This window comes from Oncorhynchus tshawytscha, linkage group LG10 (genome assembly GCF_018296145.1).
Source record: "Oncorhynchus tshawytscha isolate Ot180627B linkage group LG10, Otsh_v2.0, whole genome shotgun sequence".
Taxonomy (NCBI): Eukaryota; Metazoa; Chordata; class Actinopteri; order Salmoniformes; family Salmonidae; genus Oncorhynchus; species Oncorhynchus tshawytscha.
The window spans coordinates 72,323,132-72,342,219 of NC_056438.1; the positions used below are offsets into that span (position 1 = coordinate 72,323,132).

General features: G+C 40.6%; 1 protein-coding gene across 1 annotated transcript; it reads right to left on the bottom strand.

Annotated features, from left to right (window-relative positions):
* Positions 1–171: 171 nt before the first annotated feature.
* Positions 172–13,000, bottom strand: LOC112260863 (calcium-binding mitochondrial carrier protein SCaMC-1). The gene is made up of 10 exons (XM_024436225.2): positions 12,531–13,000; positions 11,026–11,152; positions 10,723–10,810; positions 8,411–8,522; positions 5,455–5,613; positions 5,059–5,211; positions 4,520–4,627; positions 2,322–2,489; positions 1,884–2,034; positions 172–1,584 (listed from the first exon to the last, which is right to left on the bottom strand). Exons 1-10 carry the CDS (start codon positions 12,711–12,713, stop codon positions 1,403–1,405), a joined length of 1,431 nt encoding a protein of 476 aa, XP_024291993.1. The 5' UTR covers positions 12,714–13,000; the 3' UTR covers positions 172–1,402.
* Positions 13,001–19,088: the final 6,088 nt, after the last annotated feature.

Sequence of the window (19,088 nt, forward strand, 5' to 3'; positions counted from 1 at the left end):
GAAACGAACACAACATGTGGGTTAACTGAGGGTTTCTCTTATACAAATAGCCAGAGTCTTTAAAAACGTATTATATTTCTGAAAGAACATGATAAACATCCACTTACCATTTGTAGTAGCAGTAGCCCTCCTCAGCTCTATAGCCTAGAAATAAAAGTTCTGGGAGCACTGTTTCCTGTTTTGTTTTATTTCAAACAGGTTCATCGCGTTCGATCGATTACGTCAAAAGAAGTTTGAATCATCTAGAAATGACAAATTTCAATTTCATCATTTACCGACACAGCATTCACAAACTTGCACTGCGTTTGTTGTAAGCCCAGTAGATGGCGCCATGCACACAGCATTTGAGATAGAGGTTTAGCCTTTGCAATGGGAGCACTCCAATCCTTTCCATTGTCAACATTGATTCTTGGACAACTGTCTGTAAACACTTGTATTGACCCATAACACATGCATTGCTTTTCTTTCAGTCTAAGTTTTGTGAGCTCAGTGAGAACATTCATACATCGCTCACAATGTCAATCAATTCAGGTATAACAGTATTACATACTCAAACATAATTAAGACATTGAGGCAACATAATAACAATTGGTCTAACTCTAAATGTTAACTGCGTGCATGGCATGCACGTGTGTGTATGTGTGTGTGTGCATTGAACTGCAGGTGTGTGTGTGTGTGTGTGTGTGTGACACGGGTGGGATTATTCTGAATTCCAGTATTAGCAGATTGAATTTCCGTTTTTAAGACTTTCCCTCAGCTCCATTCATGATTGACAGGCAACATTTGCATGCAAGTTTGTAAGTCTAAATATTTTGCTCGGGATACAGCTTAACAGTCAAGAACAACAATGGAAATACATATGGGGGAAAAACACATGAAAAACATAGCATTGAGACTGTTGTAAATTACACTGAAAGTGTAAAAACATCAATAAAAACCAACCAAATAAAAGATACAATTATGATATTTAACTGAGGGTAAGGCACACTTAAATAGTAATGTAATGGCTTACGGGCACATGGAGTACTTCATATTAAAGATGAACAGAAAATACTTTAGACAAAGCTCTCAACAGTGTTCACCTGACTACCTTCTCCTTTCCCCTTATACAGTGTAAGACCCATAATGCAGTTCTTCTCAGTTATATTGCACCATCTTTTGTGTTGGATATGTCTCATATCGCTGTGCGTTAAAGGGGTGAATGTCATTTTTGGAGTTTACTGATATGGCCCAGTTTGAACTAGCCTTAGCTTCTCCTCGCAGAGCGAAAATGATCTCGATGTTTGGCTACGCGAGAACATAGAAGTCTATGTGCAACATAAATCTGGTTGACTGTCTAAAAGATCTAACGATCTAACAACCTATTTCACGATCCCTGCATCATTCGGAGATGGATCATTCCTCATTTTGAGATCCCCAGGCCGGTCTTCATGTATTCGTAGACCACATAGCTGATGCTCACAGCAGGAATGACTTTCATGAAGTTGGGCAGGATACCCCGGTAGAGTCCAAAGAACCCCTCGTTAGCCAGGATCCCCTTCACTAGCCCACTCATGGTGGACTTGTCTGACGCATCCAGAGTTGCTGTGAAACAGATAGTGAAAGAAAGGACGCAGGAGTCAAATAAAAGGTTAGTTTGTTCACACTCACTACCTCAGGTTGGCACTTAGTTTCTCTCTCATGGCAATCAGGTGATCTCTGTTTTACCATAGAGTAAAAAAAATGTATTTTATGATTAAGTAGCAGATGGTTTTATTCATCAAATATTTATTTCTGTGCTGCTGGAGAGCTTTGACAGTAAATGGGGGAATTTTGTATGTCCATTGTTTTTCGTCTTCAATCAATAAAGTAGTAACAGATGCATTTTGATTGTCATGTATTACCCTGCGCCTGCATGCGTGTGCGGAGCAGGGCGAGGGGGTAGCTGGCCAGCTGGCCACACGTGCTGGAGATGGTGCCACATCCTAACAGCACCAGGATGCCAGGGTTGGCCGTGTCTTTGGCATAGCGGGACAACCAGGCATTCTTCAGGCTCTACGGTACACAAACAGAGAGTGGGGCAATCAACAAGGATCATTTAGGGATGAGACTGCCACCACAGGAAATCTGTGTTTAGACAGTGGTCACAATGTTGTAAGCCTTCCCTCATTTAGACAAACGCAATTCAGTGGATTCAGTGGATTTCATTCTTAAGTCCTGAAAAACTTGTAAGATGATGGAATTCTCTGTTTTAGTAATACATGTCAGTGAACTGTAAATCATTATGTTACTGTAATGAGGAATAGCATTGACTCAGTAATATGAATCCTCAGCCTGCAGACCTCGTAAACAGCTAGGTCGATCCCAGCATAGGGAATGATGCCTATCATGTTGGGAGTGTAGCCTTTATAGAAGGCTTTGATGCCCTCTTTCCTCAGAATCTTCTTGGCACAGTCAAACATTCCATTATACTGGCCAGTTTTCCCCAGAGTCAGTCTGGTCTTCATGACCTAAAAAGAGGAAACAGAGAGGGTGAGTAACCATGCAAGTAACCATGCAAATGCACTGCTTTACGAGAAGCCAAAATGACTGGTGTGCCATCTAATGCCACTATCTAGCGGGACAGAAGTTTGAGCCTATTTACGTAGCTTATTTGTCATGAATACATAGTAGCAACACAAAGATTTGCACCCTTGTTTCAACTTTTACACTCAAGATACAGTGAACTCCAAAAGTATTGGGACAGTGACCATTTTTTATTATTTTATTGTATTCAAGCACTTTGGATTTTAAATGATACAATGACTGAGGTTATACATGACAAACAACATGTATAGGTTACTACTTTATTGATGGAAGACGAATGGACATACAAAAATAACATTTACTGTCAAAGCTCTCCAGCAGCACTGAAATAAATATTTGACTAATAAAACCATCTACTACTTAATAATGTAAATTCACTTTTTTTAAACTCTGTCACCTTTAATTTTAGGGTATTTTCATCATAGTCACCTCATTTTAGGGGACCAAAAGTATTCACTTTAATATGTGTATTAAAGTAGTCAAAAGTTTAGTATTTGGTCCCATATTCACAGCACGTAATGACAACATTAAGCTTGTGACTCTAGTAACTTGTTGGATGCGTTTGCAGTTTGTTTTGGTTGTGTTTCAGATTATTTTGTACCCAAATAGAAATGAATGGTAAATAATGTATTGTGTCAGTTTGGAGTCACTTTTATTGTAAATAAGAATATAATATTTCTAAAAACTTCTACATTAATGTGGATGCTACCATGACTACGGATAATTCTGAATGAGAAAGTTAGACCTACAAATATCACACCCCCCAAAAATGCTACCTTCCCTGTTATTGTAATGGTGAGAGGTTAGCATGTCTTGGGGGTATGATATAAAATGCTACCTTCCCTGTTATTGTAATGGTGAGAGGTTAGCATGTCTTGGGGGTATGATATAAAATGCTACCTTCCCTGTTATTGTAATGGTGAGAGGTTAGCATGTCTTGGGGGTATGATATAAAATGCTAACCTCCCCTGTTATTGTAATGGTGAGAGGTTAGCATGTCTTGGGGGTATGATATAAAATGCTAACCTCCCTGTTATTGTAATGGTGAGAGGTTAGCATGTCTTGGGGGTATGATATAAAATGCTACCTTTCCTGTTATTGTAATGGTGAGAGGTTAGCATGTCTTGGGGGTATGATATAAAATGCTACCTTCCCTGTTATTGTAACGGTGAGAGGTTAGCATGTCTTGGGGGTATGATATAAAATGCTACCTTTCCTGTTATTGTAATGGTGAGAGGTTAGCATGTCTTGGGGGTATGATATAAAATGCTACCTTCCCTGTTATTGTAATGGTGAGAGGTTAGCATGTCTTGGGGGTATGATATAAAATGCTAACCTCCCCTGTTATTGTAATGGTGAGAGGTTAGCATGTCTTGGGGGTATTTACAAATCTTATTTACAGTAAAAGTGACTTCAAAATGACACAATACATTGTTTACCATTGTTTACCATTCATTTCTATTGGGCACAAAATAATCTGAAACACAACCAAGACAAATGTGTAAAGTCACAAGCTTGATGTCGTCATTGCGTGCTATGAATATTGGACCAAATACTTAACTTTTTACTACTTTAATACACATACAAGTGAATTTGTTCCAATACTTTAGGTCCCCTAAAAAGTTCTGTACGGTTATGGATGAAAAACCCTCAAATTAAAGTTGACAGTCTGCACTTGAACCTCATAGTCATTGTATCATTTCAAATCCAAAGTGCTGGAGAATAGAGCCAAAATGACAACAAATAAATGTGTCACGGTCAATACTTTTGGAGCTCACTGTATTTCTGAGAAGTTGCATTTCTCTCTCACCAAGATCAAAATGTTTCATGAATGACACGTGATGAAATTGACCGCAGAAGACGGAAATGTCTTTGGAATGTTAATAGAATACTTGATGAAATGAATTCCAGAGACCTGAAAGTGACATTGGGAGGTGACAATGGGTGGTCTCACCTCCATGGGGTAGATGGACGACTGGGCCGTGGCGCCTGCCAGAGAGCCAGCCATGAACCTCTGGTAGGTCTGGACCTTCTCTCCCTCTGGTGTCAGTAGCTTCTTATACTGACAGGAGAGAGATGTGTCATGAAGACAACACAGAGCTACTATCACAACATTTACCCTTTCTTCCACCTTCCCTCTTTTTCTCTGTCCGTCTTCCCTCTCTCGCTCTGTCCGTCTTCCCTCTCTCGCTTTGTCCGTCTTCCCCCTCTAGCTTTGTCCGTCTGTCTGTCTGTCTGTCTTCCCTCTCTGTCTTCCCTTTCTTTCTCTCTCTGTCTTCCCTCTCTTTCTCTCTCTATCGGTCTTCCCTCTCTTTCTCTGTCTGTCTTCCCTCTCGCTGTCTGTCTTCCTCTCTCATTCATGTTTCCTTTCCTCGCTATCGTTTGATTCATTTCTTCCTGCTTTCCATGTCACTATGTCACTATGTCTTTCTCTCTAGGTCAACCTCTTTTTGTCTACCTCCATCAAAGTAAAGATATGAAACAGTGTCCAACCTGTTCGTAGGCCATGAATTTGATAGCGGTCTCAGGGGCGATCTTTAACACGTTGATCCCGTTCCCTCGCCATAGTGAGGCCACGCCCCCTTCCTTAATCATCTGTTTGAATCCTCCCAACAGGGTGATCCGGTTGGACTTGGAGGAGTGGACCTGAAACACAACCACAGGCGTTGTAGATTAGACAATACTGATGGATAGGTAGCATTCCTGTAGTGCTTTTCACTTTGTCTCCAACACTTCACTTTGTAAGGGGTTGTAGGCCTCAAACAAAACTCAAAACAAAATGTGTAAGGTTTGTGATAAGGGTTATAGTTAGAAGTTAAATCATATAAAGCGGTCTACTTTCGGCCTCCATAGAGTGGTCAGACTGTGACAACCTTTCCGGTGCTCTACCTGCATGAAGACCTTCACCCTGTCCAGGGGGGCGGTGCCTGTGCGAGAGACCGCCCCGGCCATCGCCCCGGCAGCCAGCTGTTTCCACCAGCCTCCCGAGGTCTTCTCCTCCTCAGTGAACTCATCAGGGATGGCAATGCTCTCTCCTATGTCCAGCACCTGGTGAATAAAAAATATTAGCTTGAACAGGTGCCAAACTGCTGGGACAGGAATTCTGTACGATCAATAAATGTATTCTTGTAATAATTCTTATAGTAAACTGTTCAGTCGGTCTTTCATGTTGTTCCAACTTCCCATTCTTCATCAGATTGCCCATAAGATAACCTTCGAGCTATAGTAAGTAACAGATGTGGTCAATACAGTGCCAAGGCCTAACCAGACTGCTACCTCCCCAACCAGAAGGTCTATTCTCATACAGTGCTGAAACTGTCTACCAACACCTACTACAGATGTAGTATCTTCATTTGACCAGTTTTGTCAAAGGATAAAATAATCCTGCAGCAGGACAATTATATATATTTTTTTAAGTGATAATTTCTAACAGGAAATTAGTTTTGATAGGCTACAGTACAGACGTGGCCAAAAGTTTTGAGAATGACACAAATATTAATTTTCAAAGTCTGCTGCCTCAGTATCTTTAGATATTTTTGTCAGATGTTACTATGGAATACAAGCATTTCATAAGTGTCAAAGGCTTTTATTGACAATTGCATGAAGTTGATGCAAAGAGTCAATATTTGCAGTGTTGACCCTTTTTCAAGACCTTTGCAATCCGCCCTGGGATGCTGTCAATTTACTTCTGGGCCACATCCTGACTGATGGCAGCGCATTCTTGCTTAATCAATGCTTGGAGTTTGTCAGAATTTGTGGGTTTTTGTTTGTCCACCCGCCTCTTGAGGATTGACCACAAGTTCTCAATAGGATTAAGGTCTGGGGAGTTTCCTGGCCATGGATCCAAAATATCAATGTTTTGTTCCCCGAGCCACTTAGTTATAATCTTTGCCTTATGTCAAGGTGCTCCATCATGCTGGAAAAGGTATTGTTCGTCACCAAACTGTTCCTGGATGGTTGGGAGAAGTTGCTCTCGGAGGATGTTTTGGTACCATTCTTTATTCATGGCTGTGTTCTTAGGCAAAATTGTGAGTGAGCCCACTCCCTTGGCTGAGAAGCAACCCCACACATGAATGGTCTCAGGACGCTTTACTGTTGGCATGATACAGGACTGATGGTAGCGCTCACCTTGTCTTCTCCGGACAAGCTTTTTTCCAGATGCCCCAAACTATTGGGGAAGGGGATTTATCAGAGAAAATGACTTTACCCCAATCCTCAGCAGCCCAATCCCTGTACCTTTTGCAGAATATCAGCCTGTCCCTGATGTTTTTCCTGGAGAGAAGTGGCTTCTTTGCTGCCCTTCTTGACACCAGTCCATCCACCAAAAGTCTTCGCCTCACTGTGCGTGCAGATGCACTCACACCTGTCTGCTGCCATTCCTGAGCAAGCTCTGTACTGGTGGTGCCCCGATCCCGCAGCTGAATCAACTTTAGGAGACGGTCCTGGCGCTTGCTGGACTTTCTTGGGCGCCCTGAAGCCTTCTTCACAACAATTGAACCGCTTAGGATTTAGGTGCAATCTTACTGGCAGCAATATTCTTGCCTGTGAAGCCCTTTTTGTGCAAAGCAATGATGACGGCACATGTTTCCTTGCAGGTAACCATGGTTGACAGAGGAAGAATAATGATTCCAAGCACCACCCTCCTTTTGAAGCTTCCAGTCTGTTATTCAAACTCAATCAGCATGACAGAGTGATCTCCAGCCTTGTCCTCGTCAACACTCACACCTGTGTTAATGAGAGAATCACTGACATGATGTCAGCTGGTCCTTTTGTGGCAGGGCTGAAATGCAGTGGAAATGTTTTTTGGGGGGGATTCAGTTAATTTGCATGGCAAAGAGGGACTTTGCAATTAATTGCAATTCATCTGATCACTCTTCATAACATTATGGAGTATATGCAAATTGCCATCATACAAACTGAGGCAGCAGACCGTGTGGAAATTAATATTTGTGTCATTCTCAAAATATTTGTCCACGACTGTAGGCTTTAGTTTAGGTCCATTTTGGATATACTTCAATGTCGTAGTGGAGAACAATATATATCTTGTGTTATTAAACTATATATAACAGAGGTTGTTGATGTGTATGGCTGCATTTCAGAGACATTTTTGTACCTTTGAATGTCGCAGTAGTAGGACATATATTATGTTTGGTGCTTTAGCGTTTGAGCGAGAGAGAGAGAGAGAGAACTGTAGGTGTTCAGTGAATTTATGGAAATCACAAAGCTCATTTGAATTCTCAGTAACAGAGTGATCAAATGAAGATACTACATCTGTATCCCACCACAAACAGTGACACAAGCAGTAACAGTAACACCCTTTTAACAGGTAGTCTCAACAGTACGTTATGGAAGCCTCTCACTATTTGCTAGAAATAAACTTTCCAAGTTAACCTCGCTGGAGATAAGCAAAAACAGTACATTTTTCTGATGAAGGTCAAAAGTCAAAGTCAAAGTGGAAAGAGCACTGCACTCCACACAGTTTGACAGTTAAACGTCTGTTACAGAGAATATTCTAGAAGGCCTACATTCACTGTACTGCTTGATCTGGAGGCTGCTTTAGGTAATCTGTGTCTTATTATTTGAGCACTGTGGTGAGGCTGTTGGTCAATGCATTTCCATTACAAGGCCCAAAGACAGACACAAACATTATCTCAATCTGAATTATTGATGGCCCTTAATTGATTTGAAAAATTGGACAGGAGTTTTTATCCCATATTGTTGCTTACACCCATCAAGTTCCTTCATTCCTTCAAGAGACGGACATGTGAGTGCGTGTGTGTGCATGTGTGTGTGCTGTGTTTGTGTGTGGCATGTGTGTGCACTAGGACTGGGTGACCCCACTGACCGTGGAGTGTTTCCAGTAGCGTACGATCTCGTTCAAGTTATGGGCAGGGTTGAACAGGAAGTGTTCCCTCCACTCGTTCCAGTCCACCATCATGGTACCATCGATGTCCATGCTGCACAGGCAGGATATGAGGTTAAAGAGCAGGATAGTAACAGTACTAGCCTGGTTGCCATTCTGCATCTGCTTTAGCCAACTTTACTACTTTTGTTGCAGCCCAGCACTAACACTGATTCAACAAATCAATGGTTCTCTGATTAGTTGATTAATTTAATCTAAATTCTTAGAGTAGGGCTGCACGATATGGGCAAATATTTTCATCAAATATTTGAATTGTGATTTGATGTGCAATAACAATCTAAACACTTAGGTAAACTGTTGGAATAATATACAGTACCAGTCAAACGTTTGGACTCATTCAAGGGTTTTTCTTTATTTTTACTATTTTCCACATTGTAAAATAATAGTGAAGACATCAAAACTATGAAAGAAAAAATATGGAATCATGTAGTAACCAAAAAAGTGTTAAACACATCAAAATATATTTTAGATTCTTCAAAGTGGGCAACCCTTTGCCTTGATGACAGCTTTGCACACTCTTAGGATTCTCTCAACCAGCTTCATGAGGAATTCTTTTCCAACAGTCTTGAAGGAGTTCCCACATATGCCGAGGACTTTTTGGCTTATTTTCCTTCACTCTGCGGTCCAACTCATCCCAAACCATCTCAATTGGGTTGAGGTCGGGTGATTGTGGAGGCCAGGTCATCTGATGCAGCACTCCATCACTCTCCTTCTTGGTCAAATATCCCTTACACAGCCTGGAGGTGTGTTAGGTCATTGTCCTGTTGATAAACAAATGATAGTCCCACTAAGCGCAAACCAGATGGGATGGCGTATCGCTGCAGAATCCTGTGGTAGCCATACTGGTTAAGTGTGCCTTGAATTCTAAATAAATCACTGACCGTATCACCAGCAAAGCACCCCCACACCATCACACCTCCTCCTCCATGCTTCACGGAGGGAACCACACATGCGGAGAACATCCGTTCACCTACTATGCATCTCACAAAGACACGGCGGTTGGAAGCAAAAATCTCAAATTTGGACTCATCAGACCAAAGGACAGATTTCCACCGGTCTAATGTCCATTGCTTGTGTTTCTTGGCCCAAGCAAGTCTCTTCTTATTGGTGTCCTTTAGTAATAGTTTCTTTTCAGCAATTTGACCATGAAGGCCTGATTCACACAGTCTCCTCTGAACAGTTAATGTTGAGATGTGTCTCTTACTTGAACTCTGTGAATCATTTATTTGGGCTGAAATCTGAGGTGCAGTTAACTCCAATGAACCTGTCCTCTGCAGCAGAGGTAACTCTGGGTCTTTCTTTCCTGTGGCGGTCCCCAAGAGAGATGGTTTTTGCAACTGCACTTGAAGAAACTTTCAAAGCTCTTGAAATTTTCCAGATTGACAGACCTAAAGTAATGATGGACTGTCATTTCTCTTTGCTTATTTTAGCTGTTCTTGACATAATATGGACTTGGTCTTTTACCAAATAGAGCTGTCTTCTGTATACCCCCCTACCTTGTCACAACACAACTGATTGGCTCAAACGCATTAAGAAGGAAAGAAATTCCACAAATTAACAAGGCACATCTGTTAATTGAAATGCATTCCAGGTGACTAACTTATGAAGCTGGTTGAGAGAATGCCAAGAGTGTGCAAAGCTGTCATCAAGGCAAAGGGTGGCTACTTTGAAGAATCTCAAATATAAACTATATTTTGATTTGTTTAACACTTTTTTAGTTACTACATGATTCCATGCGTTTTTTTTTTTTCATAGTTGTGATGTCTTCACTATTTTTCTACAATGTAGAAAATAGTCAAAATAAAGAAAACCCTGGAATAAGTAGGTGCGTCCAAACTTTTGACTGGTACTGTAAATAGAATGACTTCTATGAAGAAGCAAAGTGGAAAGCAGCATCATTCTGGCTTGGACCAATCGGTTGACTGCATTTGACCCAACAGAACCGCATGGAAATGTATAGTAAATCTAACAGCATGGAGGAACTGCACTGCTTAAGTGACATGGGGTGGGGCTTGTTGTGTGTGGGAAACAGCTGCAAGAGGAGAAAAACCTGAGTAAACTATAAAAGCGGACATTACCCACGGCTGAGATGCGTTTCCAAATATTGCGATATGGATCTCTTGCGATATGGATATTGCACATGTCAATATTGTTATTTCAATGTAAATTCGATTTATTGTCAGCCCTGGGTTAGAGTACGAAATGCAAGCAATGAGTGATTTATGAGGACAAACCTTTGTAGGATGGTCTGGGCCTCTTCCTGGGTGATGTCCATGCCCAGCTCTTCAAGGGACTGCTTAATCTCAGAGGCATCGATGCGCCCTGGAGGACATTATGGAGACATTTCAATGTGTTGTTTAAGTACATTCTGTACCTAAATGCTGATAAGTATGATGCTTGTTCTATCATGCCTTGTTGCTTTATAACAGTGGTATTATTACATTGATATGAGAATTGTGTCATTCTGACAGGTCTCATCGTGTATTGTTCTTCTTCTAAACTATTCAAATAAACATTTCATATAAAAATGATAATACCGTCGTTGTTTTTGTCCAAGCTCTTGAACGTAAGGCGCAGTTTCTTTTCATGCTCTTTCAGATATTTGTTGAACTCGTTGAAGTCAAGCCCTCCATCTTTGTTTTTGTCACCGGACGATACAATTTTCTGTGTAGACACAAATGAGAGGGTTATTTTATTTGCCTCACTGTAGTAAGTTTAACCCTTCATTGCCTATGAAGCAAGCTACTCTGCAAGGTTACTCATCACACAAGACTCAGGAAACCCTGACAAAGACAGGAACTGTATAACATTCCTATACTGTGTATTGTTATAGAGTTGATGTAACTGTGGAGCTACAAGAGCATGCTGTGCACGTGACTGAATACTGAACGGTAATGAATATTTCAAACTGTCTGGAGATGACTTAGTCAATGGGATGGGGATGTTCCACTGTAGCTGGTAACAGATACCAAAAGATATCTTTTCATTCCCTGGTACTGTGGAGGAAGTAGCCTTTTCTCTCCTTCGACCAATGGTGCACTAGTTCTCAGCGTTGACTAATTCTCTGAGAACTAGTGCAACATTGATCGATGACAGAAAAGTCTAGTGATGAAAGTGATGAACTATTCTGTGGATGTCATATTGACGATGAAACCGACCTGTGTGTCCCGCAAGTTAAACCAGCCCCAGGCCTGTATCCACATAGCATAGAGTAGGAGTGCTGATCTAGGATCATTGCCTCATCTGTCCATATAGTCCTATTCATTATGATCTAAAAGGCAAAACTAATTCTACACTCTTAGAAAATAAAGGGTTCCAAAGGGGTTCTTTAGCTGTCCCTATATAGGAGAACCCTTTTCGGTTCCAGGTAAACCCATTTTTGGGTCTAGGTAGAACCCTATGTGGAAAAGGTTCTACATGGAACCCAAAACGGTTCTACTTGATACCAAAAGAGTTCTACCTGGAACAAACAAGGGTTCTTCAAAGGTTTCTCCAATGTAGACACCCGAAGAACCCTTTTAGATTCTAGAGAGCACCTTTTTTCTAACAGTGCAGATCAGCACTTCTACTCTGAGAATGTGTGGATACAGGCCCATGCCTGCACTGATAACCCCAGGCACTGCTTATCTCTCCTGGATATGACACGTGACAGGGGAGGAACTGGTTGCTGGACTAAAGTTTAGATAGAACATTACTTAGTTTATATAAAGTTCTATTTACAGGACACATGCACATACTACAGGAAAATGCCCTACATATGAGTGAATGGATGAATAGTCTAAGGGAATGAGAATGTCATATGTTCATTTAATTGCTACCTATATGTCCCACTAGCTTGGTCCCAGATCTGTTTGTGCTTTTGTCATTGTAAAGCCAATGTTTTGCATGACAATTCCATAAGGAGTTGGTAAAAGAGCAGAAAACGAACTGGCACCCAGGCTAATGTCCCATTCCCAATTGAATCACTGAGCTATGTATAATAATAATTGAATAGATTGCTTGGAAATAGAACATAATGGCTCTTCATTGCATGTGCATTTACCTGCGCTGCACCTTTGCGGAATGATATGCCCATTGCGGTTAGACCTGCTCTCAATTCGGCAACATCCACCTTCCCATCCTTGTTGGTGTCCAGTTTATCGAACAGGTCCTGGTATGACCTTTGACTGTCGGGATCCCAGCATCGGGAGTCCGTTAGTATAAATCCTCTTATAACCTGATACATTGTTGCGGTTGGCAAAGAGGCAATCGATAGGGCCTTGTCTATCTTTTTCAGAGAGTTGAATGCATAGCAATATTGAAAACCACAGCTTGGGAAAAGATAGCCATTGGTATGCGGTCTGTCGTCTTAATCAATCGGTCGTTGCAATTATCTCCGTTCGCGACAAGATAAATAACGATGAACGAAATTTGTGACGACGATCTGACACAGCTCCATACTCCCTGCAAATACTGCTGCAAATCCAGCAAATAACCTGAAATCCACTCATCGAGGCTGCAGTCAAATTGAGGGCGTGGTATAATAAGGAATGAGGCAAACAAAGCGAAGGGAGTTGCCTATATTGATCTATGCTAGGAGAGCCCCTGGCTGTGCACAGTTTTTTAAAATATTTACCTTTATTTAACTAGGCAAGTCAGTTAAGAACAAATTATTATTTACAATGACGGTCTACCCCGGCCAAACCCGGACGACGCTGGGCCAATTGTGCGCGGCTGTATAGTGTGATAATAACCTTATCTATCAATGTTATTATTAACGTGTTTTATAACTGAGATGGCCTATTTAATAGTCATATACTATATACAATGGCTTGCGTTGTCTAGAATTCGATTTATTAGGGGCGTTGTCTTACTCTGTAAAGAGCGCAGAGACATTTCCTGTTGAAAACAGTGCCTTCAGAAACTATTCACACCCCTTGACTTTTTCCACATTTTGTTGTGGTACAGCCTGAATATAAAATTGATTAAATTGAGATGTTGTTTGTCACTGGCCTACACACAATACCCCATAATGTCATAGTGGAATTATGTTTTTAGAAATATGTACAAATGAATTAAAAATGAAATGCTGTGCCACTTGGGAGCCCCATGAGGAAAATGCTGACTTTAAAACAGTTACAGTTACAACACTGTAGTTACTCCAGAACCTAATTGACATAGTGAAAAGAAGAAAACAAATATTCCAAAACATGCAACAATGCACTAAAGTAATACTCCTCAAAATGTGACAAAGCAATTAACTTGTTGTCCAGAATACTTATTGTCATGTTTGGGACAAATTCAATTCAACACATTACTGAGTAACACTCTCCATATTTGCAAGCATAGTGGTGGCTGCATCATGTTATGGGTATGCTTGAAATCATTAAGGAGTGGGGAGTTTTTCAGGATAAAAATGAAATGGGGCTAAGCACAGGTAAAATACTAGAGGAAAACCTGATTGTTGCCTGTGCTAAGCTCTATTCGATTTCTTTTTAACCTAAAAAAAACTCCCTTGTCCTTGCCGAGGACAATCATACCCATAACATGATGCAGCCACCACCATGCTTGAAAATATGGAGAGTGGTACTCAGTAATGTGCTGTGTTGTATTTTCCCCAAATATAATGCTGTGTATTCACGAGAACAAGTTCATTTCTTTGTCACATTTTTTTTGCAGTATTACATTAGTGCCTTACTGCAAACAGGATGCATGTTTTGGAATATTTGTAATATGTACACCAGGGGTGTCAATCTCAATCAGTGCATGGGCCATATTGATAAAGCACAAGGAATTTGTGGGCCAGACATAGGCTATTATGTTTGCTTTTACAAAACAAATTGCATAGGCCTACAACTGCATGTCACGTTTTACCAAGGAAGGGTGGAATCAGGCGCAGAGAGCAGGTTTCAGTGATTTGACAGTTTATTCTCCGGCGCACAAAAACGAAGGTCAACCCAACACACAGGGTGAATAATCCAACAGGATCAAAACAGACCGGAGAATAAAATACAAGTACTCCACCAAATGACATGAATACAAAAAACAATCCCGCACAAAACAAGGGCGGGACAACCTACTACATATAAGGATGCTAATTAAACTAAAATGCACACAGGTGAAACTAATAAGACAAAACCAACAGACAAACGAAAAAGGGATCGGTAGTGGCTAGTAGGACGGTGACGACGACCGCCGAGCACTGCCCGAACAGGCAGGAGAGCCAACTTCGGTGGAAGTCGTGACACTGCAACTCAAACTGGCCATTGTTTTATTAGAAAACATATGTTCCTTCATAATGTCCACTTATGTGCATAGGATTCTGTATGTAGCATTTTAACATATTATAACAAAAGAAGCATACATAATATTTGTCCAGCCTTTGCTGCTAATGTTGGCACATGCGCATTATATGCTGCGACCTTAATCAAAAAAGTATTTAATACTCTTAACTCCAAATAACAAAAACGTAGCTAGGTTGTAGCAATTAAATGAACATATGACATTCTCATTCCCTTAGACTATTCATCCATTCACTCATATGTAGGGCATTTTCCTGTAGTATATGCATGTGTCCTGTAAATAGAACTTTATATAAACGAAGTAATGTTCTATCTAAACTTTTAACTTTAAACTTAAACATGTTTTTCTTTTTTTTTGCACTGCATGGATCACTGGTGTAGTTGAGTGCAGCATTGCTGTCTGATGCACTCAACATGTATTGTAGCCAGCCTAGGCTACTGCTAAAATGTTGTTGTAATTGGGCTACATGTTTCTCGTTTGCATGCTATTTTGTTGCAGGTATAGTTTTAAGTTTATTCATTGTCAAGCTTTACAAAACGAATCCAGACTGCAACATTTTAGTAGCCTAGCTAGGACTGTGGCAAGTGTCTGTACACTTTCCCTCCGCTGCGTGTTATCAACTGGAGACACGAAAGGAGCGCAGTTGACGTTGAATTCACCGATGAAATCAGGCTGTAATTTCATAAAGTAGATGACTTAAATGTTGACTGAATTATACTCGCTTGTGTGTCCTATTGTCCTTAAGTGATAATTTATACCCGCATGTGAATCCTTTATTTTATAACTTTTTTTCAAACCAAGATATATTCTGTAGGCTACAGCAATGACCCGTTGGAACCGAAACTTGGCATGGACATTTAGCCTACAACATGTTTAAATTTATGGTCTGGTAGAAGATTCGGTCAGTGCCATTATTGATGATATGGTGCCATAAAGCACACTGGCAGGCTCATGTGTGGGTGGGTCTGGGAGGAGGGGTGTGTGTGTGGCAATGCACTACTGTTTGGCGTGCTGCACGTTGGCAGTGCTTCCCGTGACTTGTAGTGCAAAGCATCTCTGGTGGTGTGGAAGCGGGACAAAATTAATTGACAACACAAATCACTGCATGGGTCTGATAGAAATGTGTAAAGTGCGGGATTCGCAGTGAGCCTTCTGTTTGACACTTGCTGTACTGTCACACCCTGGCCTTAGAGAGCATTTTATGTCTCTATTTTGGTTTGGTCAGGGTGTGAGTTGGGGTGGGCATTCTATGTTTTGTGTTTCTATGATTTTCTATTTGTAGGTTTTGGCTGGGTATGGTTCTCAATCAGGGACAGCTGTCTATCGTTGTTTCTGATTGGGAACCATACTTAGGTACCCTTTTTCCCACCTGTATTTGTGGGAAGTTGACTTTGTTTAGGGCACATAGCCTTTAGCCTCACGGTTTGTTTTGTAGTGTTTATTGTTTTGTTGGCGTATTCATCTAAATAAAAATAAAATGTACACTCACCACGCTGCACCTTGGTTCTCTCCTTTCATCAGATGTGACATGTGCAGGCTTTCACTATGTAATTTATGTTAGTATTGTGGAGTAACTACAGTGTTGTTGATCCATCCTCAGTCATCTCCGATCACAGCCATTAAACTCTGTAACTGTTTTAAAATCCCATTGGCCTCATGAGGAAATCACTGAGTGGTTTCCTTCCTCTCAGGCAACTGAGTTCGGAAGGATGCCTGTATCTTTCTAACGACTGGGTGTATTGATAAACCATACGAACTGCAATGAATAACTGCACCATGCTCAAAGGGTTATTCAATATCGGATTTTTAAAAATGTATTCACCCACATCTACCAATAGGTGCATTTTGCGAACCTTTGGAAAACACCCCTGGTCTTTGTGGTTGAATCTGTGCTTGAAATCGACTGAGGGACCTTACAGAAATGTACGTGTGGGGTAGTCATTTAAAAATTATGTTAAACACTATTATTGCACAGAGTGAGTCCATGCAACTTATATTGTAACTCAAGCACAAATGTTTACAAAATAATAAAACACGAAAAGCAGAAATGTCTTTAGTCAATAAGCATTACACTTTTCAAGTTATTTAGGCTTGTCATAAGAAAAGGGTTGGGTTGAATAGTTATTGACATTTCCGCTTTTCATATTTTATTAATTTGTAAACCTTTCTAAAAACATAATTCCACATTAACATTATAGGGTATTGTGTGTAGATCAGTGACACAAAATCTAAATGTAATCCATTTTAAATTCAGGCTGTAACACAACAAAATGTGGAAAAAGTCAAGGAGTGTGAATACTTTCTGAAGGCACTGTATGCAGGCGTCTATCTCTAGTGCTGCCTCAATCTCTAGGCTTTGGCAAATGTAAAGTGTAGTCTATAGGATATTCAATTAATTATCTGAAGTCTATATAGTCTGTTTGTCTGGACCTCAAATTATCTCACAATCATTTAGAATGTAGAGGCAGGAATGGTGAAAGTTTTCCAATGAAAGTTATGAAGGTATCAACATTGCTCACTAGGTAGCGTTATATCCTTGGGTAGATGGATGATTGAACCGCTGAACATGGATTCATAGCGTGTGTTCGTAAATTCACTCTGGATTGCCACGGTGCGCTTAGTTAGAATGCGCTCTGGGCGTTTGTAAATTCAGAGCGTTGTCGGATTGTCCGTTCATAAATTCAGAGCGTTGTCGGATTGTCCGTTCATAAATTCAGAGCGTTGTCGGATTGTCCGTTCATAAATTCAGAGCGTTGTCGGATTGTCCGTTCATAAATTCAGAGCGTTGTCGGATTGTCCGTTCATAAATTCAGAGCGTTGTCGGATTGTCCGTTCATAAATTCAGAGCGTTGTCGGATTGTCCGTTCATAAATTCAGAGCGTTGTCGGATTGTCCGTTCATAAATTCAGAGCGTTGTCGGATTGTCCGTTCATAAATTCAGAGCGTTGTCGGATTGTCCGTTCATAAATTCAGAGCGTTGTCGGATTGTCCGTTCATAAATTCAGAGCGTTGTCGGATTGTCCGTTCATAAATTCAGAGCGTTTCGCTCTCGGAGTAGAGCGTTCTGACATCACAACCGCAGTCAAGCACCCAAGCTAACTGGCTAAAGTTGTCTCGCTTGCCAGCTACTTCCAGACACAAATGAGAACACACCTCACTCTGACCATTTTACTCGCCCCAGCAGAGCTGGTTAGGCTGTTTTCATGTTATCTAGAGCGTTTGTGACTGTAACTATGCTGCTGGCAACAATTTAATAACGTTTTTTGCCGACGTTTACTGACACCGGTCATATTCAACAGGTGTTGCGCATTCCTCATTTCCTCAGTTATTCTGCGCTCTGCCACACTCAGACGAGAGTGCTCTGAAATCGGAGTAGATAGCCAGAGTGATTATATAGGCTATAACATTGATTGGCTAATGAAGTAGACATTTGGAATAATTGTATCTAATTCTTTACAATGACTTTACAATGTTCTTCAGTCCCAATTGCGCACTCTATTTTCTGTGATTTGAACACACAGCACCCTCAAATAGAGTGAGCCACCAATAAAAATGTAAACAATGGAGCAAATGCGTCATAGGTCCTTTTGGTAATGATAAGGTAAGTCAGTTGTACCAAAGATACTGATAACTAACCCCATTTTACTTGTGGTTGTACTGTCAGTGAGGCCGTATTCTTCCAAATCAAAGGACACATACACTGGGTGCACAACACATTAGGAACAAAATCCTTATTTAACCTGTCTCCTACCCCTACAAGATATGAAACACCACGGAGAATTGTTACCACATCGACGATGATACATGATTTATGTGCATGACACGCATATACGTTTACATCAGCCATAATAAGCCTTTGTTGATATTCATTCAGGAGCGACAGCTGCGAGGGGGTTGGGATGGAAGGTGGAAACAATATATTATATAATGCATATGCAATGTGATTGTGCAGTTACTACCAAAGAATTACCACATCACGAAAAAAATAAAACGAATCAATGCACATACTAATGTATAGATAACCTACATTTAATTCATGATGTAGGCAATTCTAGCCTAATCTCATCATACATTTGTTAACATCTTACATCAGTGTTAAAATTGTTAATTTGAAAACAACTGGACATCCTTTGTTACAGTAGTGGGCTACTTGTTGTTTTGTTACTATTTTGTTACAACGTATCTAAGGAATATCCATCAGAAACCATATATTGCTGTCATTGGTCGAATGAAAAGAAATGCAGCATTTACACCAATCGGAATAGAACGCGGTGTAAGCGTTTCCTCCTCCATACAAATTGAGAATTTCCTTAATCGT